At 35.5% G+C, this 26,731-nt stretch overlaps 1 protein-coding gene across 4 annotated transcripts in view; it reads right to left on the bottom strand.

Annotated features, from left to right (window-relative positions):
• XRN1 (5'-3' exoribonuclease 1) overlaps positions 1 to 26,731 on the bottom strand; it is a 120,255-nt gene that overhangs the window by 49,253 nt on the left and 44,271 nt on the right. For all 4 annotated transcript variants that reach the window (XM_045503421.1, XM_045503422.1, XM_045503423.1 and 1 more), the window contains 5 exons: positions 24,413 to 24,516; positions 21,142 to 21,273; positions 7,151 to 7,313; positions 3,837 to 3,950; positions 2,034 to 2,132 (listed from right to left, as the gene is read on the bottom strand). In XM_045503421.1, the coding sequence (XP_045359377.1) occupies positions 2,034 to 2,132; positions 3,837 to 3,950; positions 7,151 to 7,313; positions 21,142 to 21,273; positions 24,413 to 24,516 (612 nt within the window). The remainder of the gene's footprint in view (positions 1 to 2,033; positions 2,133 to 3,836; positions 3,951 to 7,150; positions 7,314 to 21,141; positions 21,274 to 24,412; positions 24,517 to 26,731) is intronic.

Raw genomic sequence — 26,731 nt, 5'->3', positions numbered from 1 at the left:
CACAATGAAGCCTTGATGATTATTTACACTGAACTAAAACATGAGTATGTCATCAAAAGAGTTGCTACTGAGCAAATTTAAAATATCCTTCATATATGGACATAAGTGATATTCACTTCCCCTAATACTTACTATCATATAAAAGTAAGAAGTATGTATAGATTTATAGCTAATACAGTCAATGAAATGTAACCTTAATTTGTGCACTTAAGAAACTATAAAGATTATCAAATTAAAAAAAAAGTATTAGATCATATACTTTTTAACCAGGAAGCAATTACAAATCTAGTTCCTAAGCTACCATTTAATCCTAACATACATAATAATAACACATATTTTATGTGGATTTCACATTCTATATTTATATGAATTTTATTCACATTTTATATGTCTATAATAGTCCCCAAATGGATACATTTTTTAGTTGCATGAAATATATAAATTATTAAAATATGTTAGTATGCTGGTAAAGAACACAATATAGTTTCTCCATCAAGTGCATTATTAGGTTTAGAAATAATACAGACGAATCAAGTATGTTTTCTAAAATAGACAGGAAGAGTTAAGGTAGTAGTTCTCTATCACAGGTAATATCACTTAATTTTTCTAATAAGTATTTGGAAATATATAGGGGCATTCAGTTATAGTAATTGGCACAGGCTACTAGCACTTAGCGTCTAAGGGTCAAAAATGTCAACTGTGCTGTCATATACAGGAGTCCTATTTTACACATTAGTTGTCTCATCTAAAATACCAATAGTAGTCCTTTTGAAAAATATTCAGTTATGGTACAATTAAAATTGATGAAGATCATCACAAATATTCTACAAAATGTAAAAAAAAAGCAAAGGGGGGCTTGGGTGGCTCAGTTGGTTAAGCGTCTGACTCTTGTGGTTCGGCTCAGGTCATGATCTCACAGTTCGTGGGATTGAGCCCCACACTGGACTCTGTGCTGACAGTGTGGAGCCTGCTTGGGATTCTCTCTCTGCCTCTCCCTCTGCCCCTTCCCTGCTTTTGCTCGCTCTCTCTCTCAAAATAAACAAACATTAAAATTTTAAAAAAGGAGAGAACATTGGAGTAGAGAAGAAGAAGGCTTGAGTAAAAGTTGAAAAAGGTATGTAAAGAGAAAGAGAGCACAGTAGATAGAGAAGGCATGCCTAGCAACACTGTATACTAGAAGTGGACAGGCTCATTCATATCTAGAAAAAGCTAGGGATGGAGGAAAATAGATGTTCTTCTACTAACTCCCAGAATAGAGACCTCCAGCATTTTTATTAAATGGGCCACTTTCCTGGTTTCCTGACTGTGCTTTCTGAATTCTTTCTCCAAGAGACTTAATTGCCTTCCGTAATGTTTTCTCAAGTGTATGCTGATGCCCAATGCCTTGAATTCATTTTATAGGATATAAAGCTTTAGAATTTACTATTAGAGAAAAATAAAAGTGTCAGTAGCAACAGCTGACTGTGAATTAATTTCAGTTAAGTTAATTATCCAATGAATCAATAAGAATATATATGACAGATATCAGGATCCTCCTCCCATTGTAGCAGGGAAAACTAAAAGGAGCCCAGTGAACATCTCTGGAGAAAAAGGTTCTGAAAAAAGTGCTGTGAATTTAAATGCAGTCTCCCCAATTTTCTCTTGTGACTGCAGTAAGGCCATTTGTCACTTGTAACTAAAAAATGTAGGCTTTGATTAATTATGAAAAGTTAAAAAAAAAAAATCTAAGTCTATTCCCAAAGGGTATGGTAAAAAATGTGCCCCTTCTAAGCTTGAACACGATAACCTGTAATAACTGTTATAGATCAATAATGGGATGTCAGTGATTCCCCACCCCCCCCAAAGATTTGCATGAAGTTCGAGCATAGATTCCACACTTATTTTTAAATAATCCTAGATGCAACTGTGAGGGAATTTAATCACTATTAAATAAAATATTTATAACACATTCAAAGAAGGTGGTAAAAAATATGCTTCTAACACTTTCAAAGTTCATCAGTTCTAAATTAAACAATGTGGACTATAGTACTCACATGCTGGTTCTGTATTAAAGCATCAAGATTGGGTTCACATGGAATGCTGAAAACCACACGAATCCTACCTTCTGTAATCACATCTCCCGAATCCTGAACCTTGGATGAAAACAAAAAAATCACAGTATGTTTTATAGTCTCTTTCACTATGTTTTATGTACTTACTTTTCTACTTATTTGAAGGGTTTATTATTTCTGAAATACAGTAAAACACTAAAGGTGGCTATGGGAGATTCTCTTAGAATTTATAAATGAATGTGATTATATTGTAAATTTGAGTCATTGTACCTTGCTTTAATAGCTGTTAGTCTTTTTTTGTCTTTAAATTAACTTTTTTATTTGCAAATAACTTTAAACTACCAAAAAGTTGCAAAAAAACCAGGTCAAAGATCACTTGTAAAACATTTACCTAGATTCACCTTATGTTAACATTTGTTTAAACATCTGTTTTAACATTTGTGCTCTGTGTACAGGTACATACACATAATTATTTTTCTGAACTTTTTGAGGGTATATTATATATATCGTGTCCGTTACCCCTTAATATTTTGGCGTGTATTTCCTAAGAAGGATATTTTATGATGTACATGATGTTCATCTGTCTCTCACTGTGATATTTATTAACTTTGATCATACCAAAGATACTGCTCAATTTCTTCACTGTCCAATTATAGTTTTTTTTCTTCCACTTGCAACTAATTAACTGTCTGTGGGAAGATATTTTCTAAGACCATGAAAATTTTTCATGGAAATATTTTCATGGTCTTAGAAAGTATCCTACTCAGATAACAAATTCCCCCTAGATTTAGTTTCCAATGATGATTGTTGCCACATTTAATCTTTATCATAATGCTTATAAAAAGATAGTTTTCCAACTTTAGCACTCTCTCCACGTTTATTCTTGTCATGATACTATAAGCAAGAGCCCTTCCATTCCCTATTTAATACTGCTGTGGAATCATTAATTCCTATTTTACCAATTTATTATTTCGGTATTCAAACCGTCCCAGATTTGGCCAGTAGGAGTCCCTTGAATCTGGTTCCTGTGTTTATGTGATATGCTCTCATTAGTCATTTGAGCACTTCCTTACTTTCTGGCCTAACAAGTGTTTCCAGGCTGATCTTGTACCTAACCTGACCTAGCCCTGTAATGGGCCATTTCTCTGAAAAGCTTTCGGTGGGGTATGTTATTGGAAGTCAAAACCTGGAGATTATGTATGTTTACTGTTACCAGGGTGTCTTTGCTTCGTAATCCTTTTGAGCAAACAGAGCTAGAAAATATATGTATGTATGTAGGTATGTATGTATGTATACATATATATCCATATACATGTGCCTATATACATATGATACACACATATATTTTAAAAATCATGAGTTCACATTAATACCTCCAAGTTTAATCTGTCCCCAGATTCTTTTTTGCATTCTTCCATTTCATATATGCATATATCTTTTTCCATGTGAGAACTGGAGTTCCTCAAACATCAACACATTTACAAGTTCATCAACCCAATAATACATCTACAATAATTTCAGAATTGCTTTTTCCATACCACCACAATAAACAAACCTGCTCTGTAAGAGATTAGGATTTGAATTCTTTTTTCCCTGCCTCCTGACCCCAACCTGCTCAAGACTAAAGATATAAAGCCAAATGCTGTGTTCCTAAGTTAGACAAATGAATTATTTTTCCCCCCTTCAGTATTACATTTTATTTTATACTTAAATGAAGAGAGTTAAATAACTCTACTAACTTGAAACAAGAAAGAAATGTAATTAGTAACAATAACAGAAACTAACTTCTCCAGTGCAGCCATAATAGGGGGTTCCCAGCATAAAGACCATACTTCTAAGAGGAAACAAGTCATCCAATGTTTTGATACTGGAGAAACGGGAGTCAAAAGCTCGGATGTCCTATGTAGAACGAAATATAAAAGTAAATTATTATAATCAAAATTTCTATGGATTGCACATCAAATTTTTCTTCCTGTGGAGTTAGGACTACGCTGTCTGCAAATGTGAAATGTAAAGATTTTCTATGTAACAGTACTAGTAACTAAAATGTATTGACTTTATATGCCACTCTTCTAGGTATTTCACACATTTATTAGTTCATTTCATTTTCAAGACAACACTCTGTAGCACAGATTATTTAGCCTCACTTTATACCTGAGGAAACTAAGGCACAGAAAGGTGACAAAATCTTTCCTAAGATACTGTTTTGTAAGATTACAGTATCAATACATGCTTTAAAAAATTTTTGTCTCAGGGCGCCTGAGTGGCTCAGTCAGTTAAGTGTCTAACTCTTGGTTACGACTCAAGTCATGATCTCATGAGTTCGTGAGTTCAAGCCCCACTTCAGCTTGTGTGCTGACTGGGCAGAACCTGCTTCTGATTCTCTCTCTCCCTTTCTCTCTGCCCCTTCTCCACTCTCTCTCTCTCAAAATAAACCAAACTTAAAAAAAAATTTTTTTGTCTTATCACACCAAGATTACAACAAACACAAAACCAAATGCCTTTTTTTCCCCCATTAATTTATTTGAGGCAAACACTTTTTGGAGAATAAAAATTTTTTTAATTTAAAACTGTGTTAAGCTAATGCTAGGATTTTTCATTAGAGATGAAGTTTAATAAATAAATAAATAATAAGTAAATAAATAAATAAGACAAGCTCCTTAATCATACACAGAATGAGTGACTGAGCATAAAATCATCCTATAAAGACTACAGTTTTTGAGGCGGTTCAAGATGGCAGCATAGGAAGATCCTGAACCCATCTCCTCCTATGGACAGAGCAAATCTTCAGCTACATCTAGAACAATTAGTTCCTTCTGAGAAAGACCTGAAAACTAGCCCAGCTCCTCCATAACAAAAGATAAAATGTACACATCAATAAGGATACGAAAGGCAGAGACATACTGTTGCCAAAAACCCCAGCCCTGATGTGGAGACCCACAATCAGGAGTGATCTCACAAATATGGAGCTTCTTCCTGAGGAGGTACCCTATCTTCCTGAGGAGGTACCCCAACTCTTGGGAACTACACTAGAGAAATAGGCCCCCAAAATGTCTGGCTTGCAAACCAATGTGGCTTATGTACGGGAGACTCAAAGGGCTATAGGGAAATGAGATTCTGCTTTTAAAAGGCTTGTGTGCAGATCTACTTGCCCTGAGACCCACGGTCAAAATGGCAATTTGAAAGCACCTAGACCATATGGGGAAATGATTCATCTGTTAACCTTAAAGTGTCTGCAAGAGGGGCAGGGGCCTGTTGGGACTTTTTCTGGGAACAGAAGCACTGGCAGGTATGCCCTACAGCCCTGCTAAAGCTGGCAGGCACCCCCCCCCCCCATGTATATATGTGGTCTTTCTCTACACATACATACACACACACATACAGGAATACTACTCAGCCATAAAAAAGAATGAAAATCTTGCTATTTGCAACAACATGGATGGACCATGAGGGTATTATGCAAGATGAAAGAAGTCAGACAGAGAAAGACAAGTACAATATGACTTCACTTAATATGGACTCGAAAAAACAAAACAAAAACTGAGAATAAACTGAGGGTTGATGGGGGGTGGGAGGGAGGGGAAAGTGGGTGATGGGCATTGAGGAGGGCACCTGTTGGGATGAGTACTGGGTGTTGTATGGAAACCAATTTGACAATAAATTTCATATTAAAAACAAACAAACAAACAAACAAAAAACCCAAAGAAGTATTGGCCCAAAAAGTCAAAAGTCATGGCACTGAGGAACCTTAACTTACAGGAGGGGACTAGACACTGTTTATCTTTGTATCTGAAGCAGACAGTATTGTATCTGCCACATAATGGACACTCCAGAAATATCTATTCAACCAATAAACTTGTGCAGATATATGAAACAAAACAAAAAAACAAAAAACAAACAAACAAACAAACAAAATGCAACACAACTAACAGATACAGAGAAACAACTGGTGGCTGCCAGAGGGAAGGGGTTTTAGGGGGATGGGTGAAATGGGTAAAGGGGTTTATAAGTTAAAAACTAAGAGTTATAAAATAAACAAATCATAGTGATGTAAAGTACAGCATAGTGACTATGTCAATGATAATGCACTGCAAAACTTGAAAGTTGCTAAAATAGTACATCTTAAAAGTTCTCATGAGAAAAAAATTTTTGTAACTTTATAACAAAAACTTTATAATGACAGATGGTAACTAGACTTATATTGGTGATCATTTGGCAATGTATACATATATTCAATCCAATAGTACACCTGAAGCCAATATAATGTTACATGTCAATTATACCTAAGTAAAAAAACTATAGTTTTTTTCAAATTATATTAAATAATAATCTCCATACTGTTTTCCAGTATGGAGGTTCCTCAAAAAAATTAAAAACAAAACTACCCTATGACCTAGCAATTGCACTAGGTATTTATACAAAGGATACAAAAATGTAGATTTAAAGTGGCACAGGCACCCCAATGTTTATAGCAGCACTATCAACAAGAGCCAAATAATGGAAAGAGCCCAAATGTTCATCAACTGATGAATGGATAAAGAAGATGTGGTATATATATACAATGGAATATTACTGAGTGATGACAAAGAATGAAATCTTGCCATCTGCAACAATGTGGACGGAACTAGAGGGTATTATGCTAACAAGTCACAAAGAAGAGAAAGGCAAATATATTATTTCACTCATACGTGGAATTTAAGAAACAAAACATATGAACATAGGGGAAGAGAAAGAAAAATAAGATAAAAAGAGAGAGGGAGGCAAACAATAAGAGACTCTTAAATACAGAAAATGAAATGAGAGTTTCTGGAGGGGTTTAGGGTGGGGGAATGGGCATTATGGAGGGCACCTGTTGGGATGAGCACTAGGTACTACATGTAAGTGATGAATCACTAAATTCTACTCCTGAAATCATTATTACACTATATGTTAACTAACTTGGATTAACATAAAATTCAAATATTAAAAAAAAAATTTCTACTTTACACTGCTGCATTAGTCTTCTATTTGCAAATAAATATTAATATGATACACTCTTTTCTTTATACAGTGTGAAATAATGTACATTAAGATACAGTTGAGAACTGATGGAGACTTACCTTGACAATAGTTTGATAAACAAAAGGAAGAACTTGTTTTGACCACTGTTTCTCAAGACGAACTTCACCATTTTGATTTATTTGGTATTTACGACCTGTGAGTAACTGAACATACACGACTGCAGATGTTTCATTTATTATTATTCCTTTTCTTCTTAGGTAGCTAAAAGAAGGTATGAAAAAGAAATGTAGATATGAATGATTGTGTATGTATTCTAGGATGTTAGTAAAACTACTAACTCATTATCAAGTGCTTAAAAATTTTTTAAATAAATATGCTAGCAGTTCTGAGTACCTAACGTAAGATTTTTTGCATTAGTTTTTTTAGTCTACGGATACCTCTCCCAATATCTGTGTGATTAAATAAGAACTCAATTAAGATGTGTAAGAAATTCTTGTATTTCATAATCACTAGAAGGGGATAAGAAAAAAAAAGTGAAAACAGCAAGTGTTGGAAAGGATATGGAGAAAGTGGAACACGTGCACATTGCTGTGGGAATGTAAAATGGTACAGCCACTGTGAAACAGTTTGACAGTTCTTTAAAAAGTCTAGCAATTCCATTTCTAGGTAAGTACACAAAGGACTGGAAAGGTACTCAAATAAATATTTATAAATGAATGCATAGCAGCATTACTCACTATAGCAAAAATGTAGCAAGAATCCAAATGTCCTCTAACAGATGACTAGCAAAAGGTGGTATATCCATACAACAAAATATCTGGCCATAAAAAGAAAGAAGTACTGATACATGCTATAAATTTTAAAAACATGCTGAGTGTAAGAAATTAGACACAAAAGGCCACATGCCATATGTGTTCCATTTACCAGGACAGGTGGATCTAGAAAGAGAGAAGGAGGTTGACAGGGGCATTCAGTGGGCTTTTTCAATCTAAAGTAGAGGTTGGCAAACTATAGTCATGAGCCAAATCCAGACTGCCTCCAGTTCTTATAAATAAAATTTTACTGAAACATAGTCATCTATTTATTTACTGTCTATGATAGCTTTTGTGTTACAACAGCATAGGTGAGTAGTTGTGACAAACACTGTAAGGTCTACAAAGCCTAAAATTTACTCTCTGGCCTTTACAGAAAAAATTTGCTGACCTCTGATCTGATGATACAATCATTCTCCATCCAAGGATATTTTCCTATCTCCTTTCCATTTCCTATTTCTAGAACTCCTATCAGAAAAATATTAAAAAAAAAAAAAAAGAAATTCTGACTATATATTTTTTCATGAGCTCTTCATGCTTTTGTACTGTATGTTGAAGAAATCCCTCAGCTTTATCTTTTAGCTCACAGATTCAACTTTTAGTTTGCCTATATTACTATTCAGGCCACATACTGAGTTCACAGTATCATAATTTAAAGTTTTATATTTGCGTTTTTATATAAATATATATATCATATGATATATATTATAAGTATAAATAGTATATAGTTGGATAACATTATTGTATATATGTTTTTTTCATAGCAGCTTATACTTCTCAATGGTGGTAGGGCTGGTCTGAAATAAGCCACACCATCTTAAAAAAGTTTTCCAACAAATTTTTGAAATGTAGCATTCTACTACCATTTTCTAAAAATTCAGTGGGATTTTTTTCCTACTACTTCACCCAAAAGTTATTTAGCCAGTAATCTTGCTACCAATAGGACAAGTATATCACAAGAAAGGAAAATTATCTACCTATCTCTCTCATGAAAGTAAATGCAAAAATCCTAAACATAACGTAACAAATCGAATCCAGTTACATATAAAACAGATAATATATCATAGTCTAAGGGGATTTACTCCACGAATTCAGGGGTAGATTTGTATTTTTTTAATTTATTTTTTTAATGTTTATTTATTTTTGAGAGAGAGACAGAGACAGAGCGTGAGTTGGGGAGGAGCAGAGAGAGAGGGAAACACAGAATATGAAACAGTCTCTAGGCTCTGAGCTGTCAGCACAGAGCCTGATGTAGGGCTTGAACTCACAAACTGTGAGATCATGACCTGAGCCGAAATCGGTTGCCCAATCGACTGAGCCATCCAGGCTCCCCGTGGGGTAGATTTGCATTTTATATTCAATCAACCCTGGGGTGCCTGGGTGGCTCAGTCAGTTAAGAGTCCGACTTCAGCTCAGGTCATGATTTCACAGCCCGTAGGTTCAAGCCCCACTTCGGGCTCTGTGCCAACAGCACAGAGCCTGGAGCCTGCTTCAGATTCTGTGCCTCCCACTCTCTCTCTGTCCCTCTCCTGGTTCACGTTGTCTCTTTTAAAAAATAAACATTAAAAAAAATTAAACAAAAATTCAATCAATGTAATTCACCAGATTACAATTTTAAAAATCATATGATCATTTTGATAGATGCAGGAAAAAAAAAAACTGACAAAATCACTATCAATTAATGATATAAACTTTCAACTAACTAGTAATAGAAGGAAATTTCCTTAATCGGATAAAGAATATTGATTAAAAAAAGCCTCTACAGCAACCATCATATTTAACAGTGAATCGTTTAAGGCTTTTCCCTGAAATTGAGAATAATACCACAAATTTATAACATAAATTACAAATACGAGAAAGGTAATCAAATCAGTCACAAAAAAGGGCAAAATATCTGAACAGGGGGCACCTGGGTGGCTCAGCTGGTTAAGCGTCCAACTTTGGGTCAGGTCATGATCCCGAAGTTTGTGAGTTCAAGCCCTGCCATTGGGCTATCTGCTGTCAGCACACAGCCTGCCTCAGATCCTCGGTCCCTCTCTCTCTCTCTATCCCTCCCCCATTCGTGTTCTCTCTCTCTCTCTCTCTCTCTCTCTGAAAAATAAAATACATATTAAAAAAAAAATCTGAACAAGCATTGCCCAAAAGAGCACATTTAAATGGCTAGCAAATATGAAACAGCCATCAAGGAAATGCAAATTAAACCAAAATGAAATATCACTGTATTAGAATGGCTAAAATGGAAGAGACACTAATAAGTATTGGTGACGGCAGAGATAAAAGATATTCTTATAAATTGCTGGAAGAATGTAAATTGATACAATCACTTTATTATTTATTTTTTTTAATGTTTATTGTATTTTTGAGAGACAGAGAGACAGAAAGAGAGAGAGAGAGAGAGAGAGAGCGAGCGAGCATGAGTGGGGAAGGGAAAGAGAGAGAGGGAGACACAGAATCCGAAGCAGGCTCCAGGCTCCAAGCTGTCAGCACAGAGCCTGATGAGGGGCTCGAACTCACAAACCGCGAGATCATGACCGGAGCTGAAGTCAGCGCTTAACTGACTGAGCCACCCAGCTGCCCCAATACAATCACTTAAAAAAAAATTTACTTTTAAATTTATTTATTTTGATAGTGTGTGCATAGACATGATCAGGGGAGGGGCAGGGAGAGAGAGAATCCCAAGCAGGCTCTGCACTATCAACGCTGATAGCACAGAGCCCCATGTGGGGCTTGATCCTACAAACCATGAGATCACGACTTGAGCTGAAATCAAGTGTTGGACACTTAACTGAATGAGCCACCCAGGTGCCCCAATATAATCACTTTACAAATCTTTTTGGTGTTATCTACTAAAGCTGAGCTTAAGCATTATCCTATGAAGCAATAATTCCACTGTTAGATATGTACCTAACAGTAATGCATACATACGTATTCACCAAAAACCCCAAACCAGAAACAACTCAATTGTCTGTCTACAATAGAATGGAGAAATAAATTATCCTATATTCATACAACATAATTTAATCATTAGTCAAAATGAATGAACTAAACAATACATAACAACACAGATGAATATGAGAATCACAGTATTGAGCCAAAGAGGTCAGGTTAAAAAAGAATACATTCTGTGTGATTCATACAAAGTTCAAAAATAGCAAAAACTAATCTCTAGGGTTATAAATCAAAATAGTTACATTTGGAAGAGAGAAGTGAATGTTAATGGCTGGAAGAGGGTTTAAGGGACTTTGTGGGATTATGGCAACTTTTCTGTTGGTTCTATTTTGTGACTTGTATTCTGTTCATGCGTGTGAAAACTTACCAAGTTTATACACTTATGATTTGCATATATTCTTTTCTATGTATGTATATATACTTCAATAAAAACTTTCTATTAGAAAAAAAACCCAAATAGTAATTCAGAACAATATCTTTAAATTTTCAAGTGGTAGGGAAATTTTCTTTCTATTTTCCTTTTACTTTACACTTTTATTGCTTTTGGGTCAGTTTTGTAGTCCATATATATTTTTTTAACACCTGAATTTTTTTTTTTAATTTTTATTTTTAAGTAAACTCTACCCCCAATGTGGGGCTTGAACTCATGACCCTGAGATCAAGAGTTGCATGCTCTACTCATTGAACAAGCCAGGCACCCCTAGTCTGTGTTCTTTCTTTTATTATTATTATTTTTTTTATTTTTATTTTTTTTAATTTTTTTTTAATGTTTATTTATTTCTGAGGCAGAGAGAGACAGAGCATGAGTGGGGGAGGGTCAGAGAGAGAGGGAGACAGAATCAGAAGCAGGCTCCAGGCTCTGAGCTGGCAGCAGAGAGCCCGATGCGAGGCTTGAACTCACAAACCGTGAGATCATGACCTGAGCTGAAGTCGGTCACTCAATTGACTGAGCCACCTAGGCACCCCTATTTTTTTTTTATTTTTAAAGAATGTTTTTTAGGTGTTTATTTATTTTATTTATTTATTTATTTATTTTAGAGGTGTTTATTTATTTTAGGTGTTAATTTATTTTAGGTGTTTATTTATTTATTTATTTAGAGTTTATTTATTTTAGGTGTTTATTTATTTATATTATTTATTTATTTAATTTAGAGAGAGAACACAAGCAGGGGAGGGGCACAGACAGAGAGGGAGACACATAATCTGAAGCAGGCTCCAGGCTCTGAGCTGTGAGTGCAGAGCCTGACGTAGGGCTCAAATGCATGAACCGCGAGATCATGACCTGAGCCAAAGTTGGAGGCTTAACCAATTGAGCCACCCAGGCGCGTCTCTTTGTTTTTTAATTGAAGTGTAATTGACATACAACATTGTATTAGTGTTAGTATTACTACACAGGGAGATACAAAAATGGCATCTGCTAGCTTTGGTACTAGTAGGGTAGAGGAAGAACGTAAAAATGGCACCTGTCAATTCAATGCCTCAGTCCCTAGAGAGAATCCCAACAGGCCTTTGTCCTTCCAACAGTTACCTTAAGGTTGTTAGCAAATGAATCTTCTTCCCATATGGTCTAGATTTTCAAACTGCTGCTTTTACCCTACTTGGGTCCTGGGATAAGTGAGTCTGTGTATGAGCTCTTTAAGAGGAGGATCTCAGGAGCACCTGGGTGGCTAGGTAGTTAAGTGTCTGACTTCGACTCAGGTCATGATCTCACAGCTTATGGGTTTGAGCCCCACATTGGCCTCTGTGCTGACAGCTCAGAGCCTGGAGCCTGATTCAAATTCTGTGTCTCCCTCTCTCTCTGTCCCTCCCCACTCATATTCTTTCCTTCCCTCGAAAATAAATAAACATTAAAAAAAAACAAAAAGAGGAGAATCTCCATTTCCTACAGCTCTATGTTTCTCCTGGATACAAGCCCCGTTGTTTTTCAAAGCCAGATGTTTCAGGGCTCGTCTCTCTAGTTCAGGTCCTGAGGGTTAAGATAAGTGATAGTGGGCCATTAAAATTTTTAAAAATAATATATCTCTTCTAAGTTATAAACAAAACTATCTTTTTTTTTTTATTGAGAGAGAGGGCATGATTGAGCAAGGGGCAGAGAGAGAGGGAGAGAGAGAATCCCACACAGGCTCCACGCTGACTGAAAAGGGGCTTGGACTCACCCGAAGCGGGGCTTGAGTTCACTTGATGCAGGGTTTAAGCTCACGAACTGTGAGATCATGACCTGAGCAGAAGTCAGATGCTTAACCGACTGAGCCACCCAGGTGCCCCAACAAAACTATCTTTTAACTTTCTCTTACGTAAAATGATAGTACTTAAAAATTAGTTCTAAATTTTTAATAACTTATTAATAATTGTTGTTTATCACCAATCCTTTGGTAACACCACTTTTTTTTTGGTTGATTCATCTCTTGCTTGTTTGAGGTACAAGGTTTTGGAACTCTTCTGCAAATCTTCCAAGTACATCATCTTCTCCATAGCATTCCATAAAGAATGTCCTTGTTCTTTTCTTCCAGTCTTCTGTCCTTCTCCAATTCCTAATCCTTGTCACTCCATTATATCCTCAATATCTACCTCTTTAACTGACGGTATCATCAGTTCCCTCCGATATCTCTCTCCAGTAGTAGTAGCTATTTGTTTTCATACTGTGTTTGGACTAGGAGAGAGGGTTGGTGTTCCCACTGTGACATCCTTCATAGTAAACTACCCTACTCTTCCATTCTACCCTTATGTCTACCATTATCCAGGGCGCCTTCAATGTTTACATAATAATCTACCCAATACCACAGACACTGTTTCACAATCTCCCTATCTCCAATGAACTTCTCTTCCATTCTAGTTCAGCCATCTACTCCCACAGCTGTGACCTGGGTCATGACATCATCCATAATGGTTTCACCTCCAAAATCATTAATCCCAATATTTTGTTGTCTAAAAACTTGTCCATCCAACTTGCTTGTTCAGCTACTTTTGTTTATGATTATCTTAATTTGGGATCTCCAATCCACTGATCCTTCTACTTTCAAACTATTAATCTTCTACTTTCTTCACTTCTCTTTCTATCCCACTTAGATTCCATTGTCCACTATTTCAGTAATATTCCTACTAACATCCTAAACTTCCTTGCCTCTTTGGCTTTTCATTGTATCCATCTGGCAAAATCCAAGGCTGGTTTTTCTAAGCCGGTTACTGATCAGCTCAGCTCTAATACCAAAAGACAGGGTGGACGGTTACATTACAAATTCATGACACTGAACTTCAAAATGGGCCCTCAATATTGCCTTATAATTCAACCACGTTTTTTTGATCAACTGATACTCTTCCATTTTCCCCAAGGACTATTTTCAAACCTCTTCTACTTTACTCAAATTTAAGACCAACCTCCCTTTCCCTGCCTCTGTCCTCAAAGCTGAATTCAACATTTACTTTGCAAAGAAAACAGTGGGCATCCAATGAGAGCTCCTCATCTGCCCCCATGCCAAACACAAACCAACCTATAGTTGTATACTACAGTGTTACAATAGAGGAGCTATCTTTTATCCTTTTTAAGAACCTATCTTTTTCCATCATCAAATACATTGTTTTCTTTCTTTTGAATTGCACCTCTCTTCCCATTTATTTTTACACATAATCCTACCTCTCTGAATCAACCAAAAACCAAGTCCACTCAACTCTATATCCTTCTTCAGATATGTCTTAATGGTAGTTTTCATTAGAAAGGACATGTGTTACACAAAAATACAGAAATGTTTTAGTCATATGTACTTAGAAAGTTTCTAAAAATGAAATCATGTATTTTGGTACTCATGGAAGTATTTCATGTGTTATGTTCACAAAAAAGGGATGTACTGAATTCAGGAGAACATGTCTTGGATATATGGAGCTATAACTGAAATAAATGATAGGTTCTATATTCTTGTTGTATAAGTCTTAGGGAGAGTCTGTATAAATGTTACTACTAATCGTTAGAGCCATGAGATTTTCATGCTGATATAACGTGCAAACTTAGTAAACCCTCAAGAGCAGAGTATGAGTGGCCTTATGAATTTCACCTTAGAAGACAGATTATAGAAGACTTTGGGATGTTTGGGAGGAGGGGACAAAATGTGAGGTGATATGAGGGAGGAATATGGTAGTAAAGAAAAGCAGTCTAAGAAAATGGTGACCAGAATAGATAAACCTAAGGGCCTATGAATCCACATAGCCTTATCTACCCTACTTGGTTAACAAAAGATCCTGAACTGGCAGGGACTAAAAATTATTCTCTTGTGTGAACCAGCATCCAATTGCCATCAACTTCAGTAGTCTGTTGCCTTGACTGTTCTTTCTGCTCTTTGCTGCCATCACAGAAGATCAAGTCCATCCATATGGGAAAGAACAGGTAGAACAAGGGGTCAAGAGCTTTTGGTTTACTTCACAAATAAAGTTTTTGGAGGTGTTTATTTACTCCTATTATATCTCCATTTCTGTTACTGTCAATCATTCCTCACCCATACTAGTCTGGCTTACAGCCCCACTGCTCAATCAAAATAGCTTTTACTTCATTAAGGGGGCACTTTTCAGGATGAGCAGTGGGTGTCATATGTAAGAGATGAATCAGTGGGTTCTACTCCTGAAGCCAAGACTACACTGTACATTAACTAATTTGAATATAAATTTAAAAAAAAGTTTTATAAGAAGAGTTTAAAAAAGTTTGTTTATTTTTGAGAGAGAGAGAACAAGTGGAGAAGGGGCACAGGGTGAGGGAGACAGAGGATCCAAAGTAGGCTCCGTGCTGACAGCAGAGAGCCTGATGCAGGGCTCGAACTCAGGAAACGTGAGATCATGGCCTGAGCTGAAGTTGGATGATTAACCAACTGAGCCACCCAGGTTCCCCCACAACCAAAAAAAATAGGTCTTACTTTATCTTCTTTATAACATCTTACATGGCTTACTCCCTTATTCTTGAAACACTCTTTTTTCTTTGATTTTCATGATATAACACTTTCCTGGCTGTTCTCCCACCTCTCAGAATGCCTCGTTCTTTTTCGTTTGTTGCCTCATCTTCCTCATTTAGGGTTCCTTCTTAATTCCAACACTCCAGCCACATTGGCCATTATCATTAATGTTATATATGCTACTTTTTCTCCTGGCACAGGGACTTTGTATGTACCTTTTACCTCATCTTGAAACCTACTCCCTTTTCATTCCTTGCCTAACTCCTACCCTCCTACATTCAGATACTAGTTTAATCAATATTTTCCTTAGGAAAGTTTTCTCTAAGACAAATGTCTCCTTACTAGGTCAAACTCCTCTATTATGTAGTCTCAGAGTACTACTCCTTCAAAGCAAGTATAATAATTGCAGTTTGACCAAAAATTTACACAAGACATTAATGTCTATCTTTCATCTGCGAGCCATAAGTTTCATGAGTATAGGGACTGTGATTTTATTCACAATGGTATCTGCAGTTCCTAATTTCTATACCTAGTAGGTATCAATAAATAATTGTTGAGTACATAAACAAATATCTAAACTCTTACAGTATTTTGAATGACTTTCTTTTCAAACAAAGGAGTTGAACAAAGCAATCTCTATTCATTCAAACTAACATTTATTGACTGCCTAGTGCATTAGTCAAGGAATGAGAATAGTAATGAAAAAATAGATATGTTCCCTACCCTTAGCATAATATCTCGGGAAAAAGTCCTTAAAGTAATCACACAAATAAGTTTATTATTGTGATTTATGCACTGTAAAACAAAATTCAGTATATTATCAACCAAGACAGGAGTATCTAATTACTGTGAGAAGGCAAAAATACACTCTACCTCATGAGAGCTATCTCCTTCTTTGACACTGGGATGTTTTTGTTTTGTTTTGTTTTGTTTGTAATTTAACTTTATTTTTTATTTTTTAAATTTACATCCAAATTCGTTAGTATATAGTGAAGCAATAATTTCAGGAGTACATTCCTTAATGCCCTTTACCCATTTAGCCCATTCCCCCTCCCACAACCCCTCCAGCAACCCTCAGTTTGTTCTCCATATTTATGAGTCTCTTGTTTTGTCCCCCTCCCTGTTTTTATATTATTTTTGTTTCCCTTCCCTTATGGTCATCTGTTTTGTCTCTTAAAGTCCTATATGATTTTTGTCTTTCTCTGACTAATTTAGCATAATACCCTCCAGTTCCACCCATGTAGTTGCAAATGGCAAGATTTCATTCTTTTTGATTGCCGAGTAACACTCCACTGTATATATATATAACACATGTTCTTTCTCCATTCATCCATCGATGGACATGTGGGCTCTTTCCATACTTTGGCTATTGTTGATAGTGCTGCTATAAACATGGGGGTGCATGTGTCCCTTTGAAACAGCACACCTGTATCCCTTGGATAAATGCCTAATAGTGCAATTGCTGGGTCGTAGGGTAGTTCCGGTTTTAGTTTTTTGAGGAACCTCCATACTGTTTTCCAGAGTGGCCTGTACCAGCTTGCATTCCCACCAACAATGCAAAAGAGATCCTCTTTCTCTGCATCCTCGCCAACATCTCTAATTGCCTGAGTTGTTAATGTTAGCCATTCTGACAGGTGTGAGGTGGTATCTCATTGTGGTTTTGATTTGTATTTCCCTGATGATGAGTGATGTTGAGCAGTTTCTCATGTGTCAATTGGCCATCTGGATGTCTTCTTTGGAGAAGTGTTTATTCATGTCTTTTGCCCGTTTCCTCAGTGGATTCTTTGTGTTTTGGGTGTTGAGTTTGATAAGTTCTTTGTAGATTTTGGATACTAACCCTTTATCTGATATGTCATTTGCAAATATCTTCTCCCATTCTGTCAGTTGCCTTTTAGTTTTGCTGATTGTTTCCTTCGCTGTGCAGAAGGTTTTTATTTTGAGAAGGTCCCAGTAGTTCATTTTTGCTTTTGTTTCCCTTGCCTCCACAGATGTGTTGAATAAGAAATTGCTGCAGCCAAGATCAAAGAGGTTTTTGCCTGCTTTCTCCTCGAGGATTTTGATGGCTTCCTGTCTTACATTGAGGTCTTTCATCCACTTTGAGTTTATTTTTGTGTATGGTGTAAGACAGTGGTCCAGGTTCATTCTTCTGCATGTCGCTGTCCAGTTTTCCCAGCATCACTTGCTGAAGAGACTGTCTTTATTCCATTGGATATTGTTTCCTGCTTTGTCAAAGATTAGTTGGCCATACGTTTGTGGGTCCATTTCTGGGTTCTCTATTCTATTTCATTGATCTGAGTGTCTGTTCTTGTGCCAGTACCATACTGTCTTGATGATTACAGCTTTGTAGTTAGTATAGCTTGAAGTCTGGGATTGTGATGCCTCCTGCTTTGGTTTTCTTTTTCAAGACTGCTTTGGCTATTCGGGGTTTTTTCTGGTTCCATACAAATTTTAGGATTATTCTAGCTCTGTGAAGAATGCTGGTGTTACTTTGATAGGGATTGCGTTGAATACGTAGATTGCTTTGGGTAGTATCGACATTTTAACAATATTTGTTCTTCCTATCCAGGAGCATGGAATCTTTTTCCATTTCTTTGTGTCTTCTTCAATTTCTTTCATAAGCTTTCTATAGTTTTCAATGTATAGATTTTTCACCTCTCTGGTTAGATTTATTCCTAGGTATCTTATGGTTTTTTGTGCAACTGTAAATGGGATCAATTCCTTGGTTTCTCTTTGTGTTGCTTCAGTGTTGGTGTATAGGAATGCAACCAATTTCTGTGCATTGATTTTATATCCTGCAACTTTGCTGAATTCATGAATCAGTTCTAGCAGTTTTTTGGTGGAATCTTTTGGGTATTCCGTATAGAGTATCATGTCATCTGTGAAGAGTGAAAGTTTGACCTCCTCCTGGCCGATTTGGATGCCTTTTATTAGTTTGTGTTGTCAGATTGCAGAGGCTAAGACTTCCCATACTATGTTGAATAACAGTGGCGAGAATGGACATCCCTGTCTTGTTCCTGACCTTAGGGGGAAACTCTCAGTTTTTCCCCAATGAGGATGATACTAGCATTGGGTCACTCATATATGGCTTTTTGTCATCTTGAGGTATGATCCTTCTATCCCTACTTTCTTGATGGTTTTTATCAAGAAAGGCTGCTCTATTTTGTCAAATGCTTTCTCTGCATCTATTGAGAGGATCATATGGTTCTTGTCCTTTCTTTTATTGGTGTGATGAATCACACTGATTGTTTTGCGGATATTGAGCCAGCCCTGCATCACAGGTATAAATCCCACTTGGTCATGGTGAATAATTTTTTTAATGTATTGTTGGATCCGGTTGGCTAATATCTTGTTGAGGATTTTTGCATCCATGTTCATCAGGGAAATTGGTCTATAGTTCTCCTTTTTAGTGGGGTTTCTGTCTGGTTTTGGAATCAAGGTAATGCTGGCCTCATAGAAAGAGTTTAGAAGTTTTCCTTCCATTTCTATTTTTTGGAACAGCTTCAAGAGAATAGGTGTTAACTCTTCCTTAAATGTTTGGTAGAATTCCCCTGGAAAGCCATCTGGCCCTGGACTCTCATTTTTTTGGCAGATTTTTTATTACTAATTCAGTTTCCTTACTGGTTATCAGTCTGTTCAAATTTTCTATTTCTTCCTCTTTCAGTTTTGGTAGTGTATATGTTTCTAGGGATTTGTCCATTTTTCCAGACTGCCCATTTTATTGGCATATAATTGCTCATAATATTCTCTTATTATTGTTTTTATTTCTGTTGCATTGGTTGTGATTTCTCCTCTTTCATTCTTGATTTTACTTATTTGGGTCCTTTCCTTTTTCTTCTTGATCAAACTGGCTAATGGTTTATCAATTTTGTTAATTCTTTCAAAGAACCAGCTTCTGGTTTCATTGATCTACTGTTTTTTTTTTTGGTTTCGATAGCATTAATTTCTGCTCTAATCTTTATTTTTTCCTGTCTTCTGTTGGTTTTGGGTTTTATTTGCTGTTCTTTTTCCAGCTCCTTAAGGTGTAAGGTTAGGTTGTGTATCTGAGATCTTTCTTCCTTCTTTACGAAGGCCTGGATTGCTATATACTTTCCTCTTATGACCGCCTTTGCTGCGTCCCAGAGGTTTTGGGTTGTGCTGCTATCATTTTCATTGACTTCTATACACTTTTTAATTTCTTCTTTAATTGCTTGGTTAGCCCATACATTCTTTAGTAGGATGTTCTTCAGTCTCCAAGTATTTGTTACCTTTACAAATTTTTTCTTGTGGTTGATTTCGAGTTTCATAGCACTGTGGTCTGAAAATATGCATGGTATGATCTCGATCTTTTTGAACTTACTTAGGGCTGATTTGTGTCCTAGTACATGGTCTATTCTGGAGAATGTTCCATGTGCACTGGAGAAGAATGTATACTCTGCTGCTTTAGGATGAAATGTTCTGAATATATCTGTTAAGTCCATCTGGTCCAATGTGTCATTCAAAGTCATTGTTTCCTTGTTGATTTTTTGATTAGATGATCTGTCCATTGTTGTGGGTGGGATGTTGAAGTCTCCTACTATTATGGTATTACTATTGATGAGTTTCTTTATGTTTGTGATTAATTGATTTATATATTTGGGTGCTTCCACATTTGGCACATAGACACTGGGATGGTTTTGTATAATCTTTTTACATTTTCCCTGTTTATGCATCTTTGAATAAGCATATTATGGCCTATTAGCTCCAAAATTGTATAAGAGGCATCTCCTCAAATTCCCCATTTATCAATGAATGCTATTATAGTTTTAATAGGAAGGGTGATGGATATACATTTATAACACCATTCCATGTGCCACTGCCAGCCTCTATTATTCTGTTTTGGTTTAGAGGATTCTAGTATTTGGATGAAGAATGGGAAGTACTGTTATGGTAGGATCATGGAGGAGGGCCAGCTTCTTAGTTATTTGGTTGGTACAGACCTTGCATTTCTAAATTCAGGGCATATGGGACTTAGATGTAGGAAAGGTAGGAGAGTGAGCAGGGAGTAAGGGTGACAAAAAAAGGACAACTTTCCTTCCTATTTTCATTACTACATATGGCCAAAAAATTCAATGGCCTTATGATTAGTAAAAATAAGTCTCAAATGCAGGCAACCTTAACTATTATTCCCAGTATTATGTGATTCTGTCTTTTTTTCTTTTGTACATCATCAAGTATTTTAGTGACAAACTGGGCAAGGCTGTAACTGCTGCTAACCAGGTATTATTTTAAACTAGAACTCATTATTTTCTTTAGAACATAAAATGAAGATGTAGTCAGTATTCAGAGTGATTACTATGTTAAGCAGAAAATAAGTCAGAGGACAAGTGCATTAAATCACATTCTACTTTCACGACATTAAATATATTTTATGACACTCACTATTCTGAAATTCCTTGTACTTCTTTTGTCCAGTTAGATTGTTCTTTGTCTCCAAGATGGACCACTTTAGATGGTGGGGCAGTTCTTCCTAAATAAAGCTTCTGTGTTCCTGGAGGTTCTTCCAAGTAAAATCTTAAAAGATTAAAATAAAATTAAAATGTATTACCCCCAAATTTGTGGTTTAATATAGTGTTCTAGTAGTATGAGTCTTCAAAGTGAAAAGGTTTCTACATGGTTATAACAGCAAAAAAACCAAGCCTCCTTTTTTTTAAACTGTAATATAAATTTCAGGACATGGACTTGTAAAAATTTTCAATCAAAATATAAGAATTATTACTCTTTCTCTTAAAAAAAAGACTAAACACAGGGGCACTTGGGTGGCTCAGTCAGTTGAGTCTCTGATTTCGGCTTAGGTCATGATCTCGCAGTTTGTGAGTTTGAGCTGTGTCAGGCTCTGTGTGGATAGCTCAGAGCCTAGAACCTGCTTTGGATTCTGTGTCTCCCTCTCTCTACCCCTCCCCAACTCATGATCTCTCTCAAAAATAAACATGAAAAAAAAAAATAAAAATAAAAATACTTAATAAAATATAAATTTTTATAGAATTAAAAAATACTCTCCAATGCAATAAAGTATTTTTACTAAAAAGCTTAACTTGATTCTGATCAAACCACTATACTTAACTATCAGTTAACAGGAAATATATGGGATGGAGGACCAACTTAAATGACACTATGAAGAGACAATCAAGTACATTCAGAATTCTACAAAATAACTGACCTGGAGTCTTCAAGTAAAGAGGCAAGGAAGTTAGTTTAGCCAGGTCCCAGGATATAAAATCAACATACAGAAATCAGTCGTATTTCTAGATATTACCTTGGGAAAGTGACATTTAAAATATAATATCATTTACAGCTGTAATCATTTACAGCTCCAAAATAATTTAAGCAGAGTGATTCCTTCTGCTTTATTTTTTAAAATGTTTATTTATTTATTTTGATAGAGAGAGGGGGAGAGAATCCCAAGGAGGCTCTGAGCTGTCAGCACAGAGCCCAACATGGGGCTCAAACCCATGAACTGTGAGATCATGGTTTGAGCTAAAATCAAGAGTCAGACACTTAAGCGACTGAGCCACCCAGGCATCCCCTTTCTGTATTATTTTTATTTTTCTCAGTTATTTTAGATATTTTTGTTCTTTGCCTTTCCATAAAAATTTTAGAATATACTGTTCTGTATCTATCAAAATCTGGGAGAGATTTTGATAGGAATTGCTCTAAACCTATAAATTAATTTGGGGAGATTTTTTATCTTTACTATGTTCTGTTTTCTGATCCAAATGGATCTCCATTTATTTCAATCTTTGATTTCTTTCATCAGTGTTTTGCTTTCTTCAGCATACAGATCCTATATATAATTTGTGAGATTTTTACCCAAGGTCAGACTTACTACAGAGCTACAGAAATAAGACAGTGTGGTACTGGGATAAAAACAGACATACAGATAAATGGAACAAAATGGAAAACTCAGAAGTAGACCCACACAAATGTACTCAACTGATTTTTGACAAAGGTGGAAAGGCAATGTAATGGAGGAAGGCCATCTTTTCAACAAATGGTGCTGGAGCAACTGACTCTTCATTCCTATTTCTGTGGAGAGGTCTGCTGCTAACCTTATGTATCTACACTTGTAGGTTAAGGACCTTTTGTCCTAGCTGCTTTCAGAATTCTCTCTTTATCTTTGTATTTTCCAAGTTTCACTACTGATATGACCTGTTTTTGTTGATTTTGAAAAGGGGAGTTCTCTGTGCTTCTTGGACCTGAATGCCTGTTTCCTTCCCCAGATTAGGGAAGTTCTCAGCTATAATTTGTTCAAATAAACCTTTTGTAGGGGAAGAGAAGGAGTAAAAAAATAAGATGAAAAAACAGAGGGAGGCAAACCATAAGAGACTGTTAACTAAAAAAAACAAACTGAGGACTGCTGGAGGGGAGGTGGGTAGGAGGGGGAATGGGCTAAATGGGTGATGAGCATTAAGGAGGGCACTTGTTGGGATGAGCACTGGCTGTTACATGTAAGTGCTGAAACATTAAATTCTACTCCTGAAACCAATACTACACTGTATGTTAACTAACTTGAAATAAAATCTGGGAAGCAAAATAAAAAGTATATGGCACTTTCCATATGCTTCCATATAAATGGAACACTTGTATCTTCATGAAAGAAGAAGAAAAAAGAACATTCATTCATAGACAAATATATGAACTTTGACCTAAACCTCATACCAAATATAAAACTTAATTCACAGTAGATCATACATTTAAACGTAAAAGGATGAGGTAAAATTATCAAGTAAGCAAAACTTTTTGAATAAAATATAGGAGAAAATCTCTCGGACCTAGAGCTAGGTAAGGAGTTCTGACTAAAAGCATGATAGGTAAAAGAAAAAAGTGATAAACTGGACTATATCAGAAAGGTAGGGGGACTGAATTCTGATGATTAAAAGAATACTCAAGATTTCTTATATCCTCAATAAAAGCAGATACCTACAGAGGAAAAAAATTCACACTGGCATTGACCTCTCATCAACAAAATTATATGACAGAACACAACTGAAGTAGGTTTGCAGAAAACTAAGGGAAAAAGGATTGGGCCTCCACAATTCTAAACCTAAGTATGAGGAAAACAAAAACGATCTTTTGGATATGCTGTAACTCAGAAAATGTAAAATTTTCTCTGAAAAAAAGTTACTTTTGAAAGTTCTAGATGCATGAAAACTAACATCAATCAGATCAAATTTATGTGAAATAAAGATAAACAATGATAAAGAATAACTAAATAATCACTGATACAATGATTGAGAACTCGAGTAAAATAAGAAATTACTCCTTAAATAGATGACCTGTATTTTTAAAAAGTAATGTATTATTTAAATAAAACCTGGGAGAGGCATGGTAAAAGTAAGGTTATATACGCTATTGATTCTTGTCAGAGAAATACATTTACTAAATAATATAATAACTGCTAGCAAAAATTAGGATATAGAACTTTTAAGTTATTAAAAGGAAAAGAAAGCAAAAGAGAAAAAATAATAAATGCATCTAAAATATCTCAGGGATGTATTGTGGTTAAACATCGAGTGATGTGATTAGAAGACTAATTTCACTAGAGTGTAAATATTTTTATAATAATTATATCAGTTTTAAAAAGGATCAATAAAAGCCATCAAGTAAGCAAAACAAATATAAATCTACAATGTATATTGCAAATCTTACTTACTTAGTTTCTCCGTCTGATACACCAACAACTCTAGCTTCTTCAAGATGAGGCCAATTAACAAAGACAGATTTTCCAAGCACTGAAGAAGCTATATTTTCTATACTCTTAAAGTAAAAGCAGAAAAGTTCACTCATGTTTCAGGTCCAGGAGAAAATTTTACAAAGGCAAAATTAAATAATTAAAAACTAGCTTGCATTTATAACTACCTTTAAAATCAATAAAGACCCAACTTAATAATTAAAACAGGTATCAAATACCATTTACTCACTTGTGTCATTTATTCCCTATGCTCTTTTCAACTTTTCCTGCTCTTTTCAACTTTTCCATCTACTTGAATTCAGTTAGTTCTCTTTTTAAAAAAAATTTTTTTAAATGTTTATTTATTATTGGGAGACAGAGAGGAGCGTAAGTGGGGGAGGGGCAAAGAGAGGGAGACACAGAACCTGAAACAGGCTCCAGGCTCTGAGCTGTCAGCACAGAGCCCGACGCAGGGCTCGAACTCACAAACCGAGAGATCATGACCTGAGCCAAAGTTGGACACTTAGCCGACTGAGCCACCCAGGTGGCTCCCATTAGTTCTCTTAATTTGTCTTCTCTAAGTTGTACCTTTATTGCTAACTACTTTTTTCTTTCTAGTACATTTCTATGATTTGTTTAGTTTTTTTTTCCTTTTATTTTAAAATATATTTTTAAGTTGTTTTTAACCATGTGCCTTTCTTTACCCTTTATTTTAGCATGAATCTGTTAAAGGTGACCAAGTTTATCTTCCCCTCTACCAATCTCTTCTTAATAGAGAGGCACTATGACCAACTTAAAGTACTTTTCTGCGCTATAAACATTATGACACCAGGAAGCTCGTCTCCTTCTCATTTTCTCAACAGCAATGGTAGTTACTAGTAAATTTTAATTTTAATCCTGAATGAAATTACTTGGTGAGAAAAATAGGTTTCAGTGAAATTAAACAGAAGAGCACTGACCTATAATGTATTACTGTCCGTAATAATGGCCAACATTACTAGAAATAATGTTTAGCAAGAAACCTAGGTTCTTAGGTCTGCTAATGGTCCCTTTTCTAATCTCCATTTAAGTTTCTTAATTTGTAAAAGTAATGAGTTGGAACAGATGCTTTACAAAATTCTATATAGTTGTAAAATTCTATGATTCTATTATTCTCATGATAATAATATCATGTATAATTCCATGATTTTCTCATGGGAACAGAAAAGTGAAAAGACAGCAGAAATGAGAAAAGGGCTATTATTCATTGTTTCATACCATATAATCAGATAATAGAATCTAAGAAATCTGATTTCATTTCAGTCTGTAGTTGGTATAACGAAATAAGAACCCTAGACTTAAAATTAGGAATCATTGGTCCAAATTTGCGTTCCACCTCTTTCCAGCTATAGAATCTTAGGCAAATCATTTAAACCCCACTGAGACACAGTTTTCTTCTGTGACAATAAGAAATAATATCTACCTCACAATGTTTATTTGGTGATAAAATAACATACATATATAGTTTTATATAAACTATAAAATGCTATGTAAATACTCTGTATGAAATAATATGCTAGGTAAAATTCTAGTTTTAAAAGGAAATATTATAATTATTATTATGATTATTAAACAACTTTTTGGTAGAAAATGAAGTTTAACTACAAATTTTCATTCAGTTCTTTTCTGTTTATTATGCTTAATTATTATTAGCAAATGTTTAACAATTAGAGATGACCAGTTTTAGACTTCTGCATTAACTTTTAATTATATTCAGACATTTCTTAATGTCAACATATAAAACAAAACAATGGTTTCTGATAAATAAAACAAGTTTCAACATTAAAATTAGGATCCCATAATTATCCTTTTCTCCTCTATACATCTATTTCTATTTTCATTCTCCCACTTCTCCCCTTTAGTTTTCAAGGGAAAAGTTGTCAGTTTCTCAGGTTAATCCTTTCACTTAAGGCCAAGATGAGACTCCTTAATACCTCACATAGGGTCTTCTTATCATAAACATCCCTTCCCTCTACACTATCTTTAAGACCTCCTTTCTCCATAAGCTCTACCTCTCTTCTTTTAACATGGATTTAGCTTGTTAAACTGTCTGTTCTCTACCTACAGTTATGTTTCTAGACCTCTTTCAATGATAATCTTAACTGAGGGCCTAATACCTGCTATGTCTAATTTCCATCTACCTAGTCCCTGGATTAGAAGTTAGGAATGAAATCTACTGGAATGAAATCCTCAAAGGCCAATAATGGTGCCTGAAGGACAAATTCACAGACCTTGTTTTATTCTTCTTGCACTGTATGTAGT

This window comes from Leopardus geoffroyi, chromosome C2, assembly GCF_018350155.1.
Source record: "Leopardus geoffroyi isolate Oge1 chromosome C2, O.geoffroyi_Oge1_pat1.0, whole genome shotgun sequence".
NCBI classification, from domain to species: domain Eukaryota; kingdom Metazoa; phylum Chordata; class Mammalia; order Carnivora; family Felidae; genus Leopardus; species Leopardus geoffroyi.
Note: the sequence above shows the minus strand (reverse complement) of the source record. Positions and strands in the feature narration are given on the sequence as shown.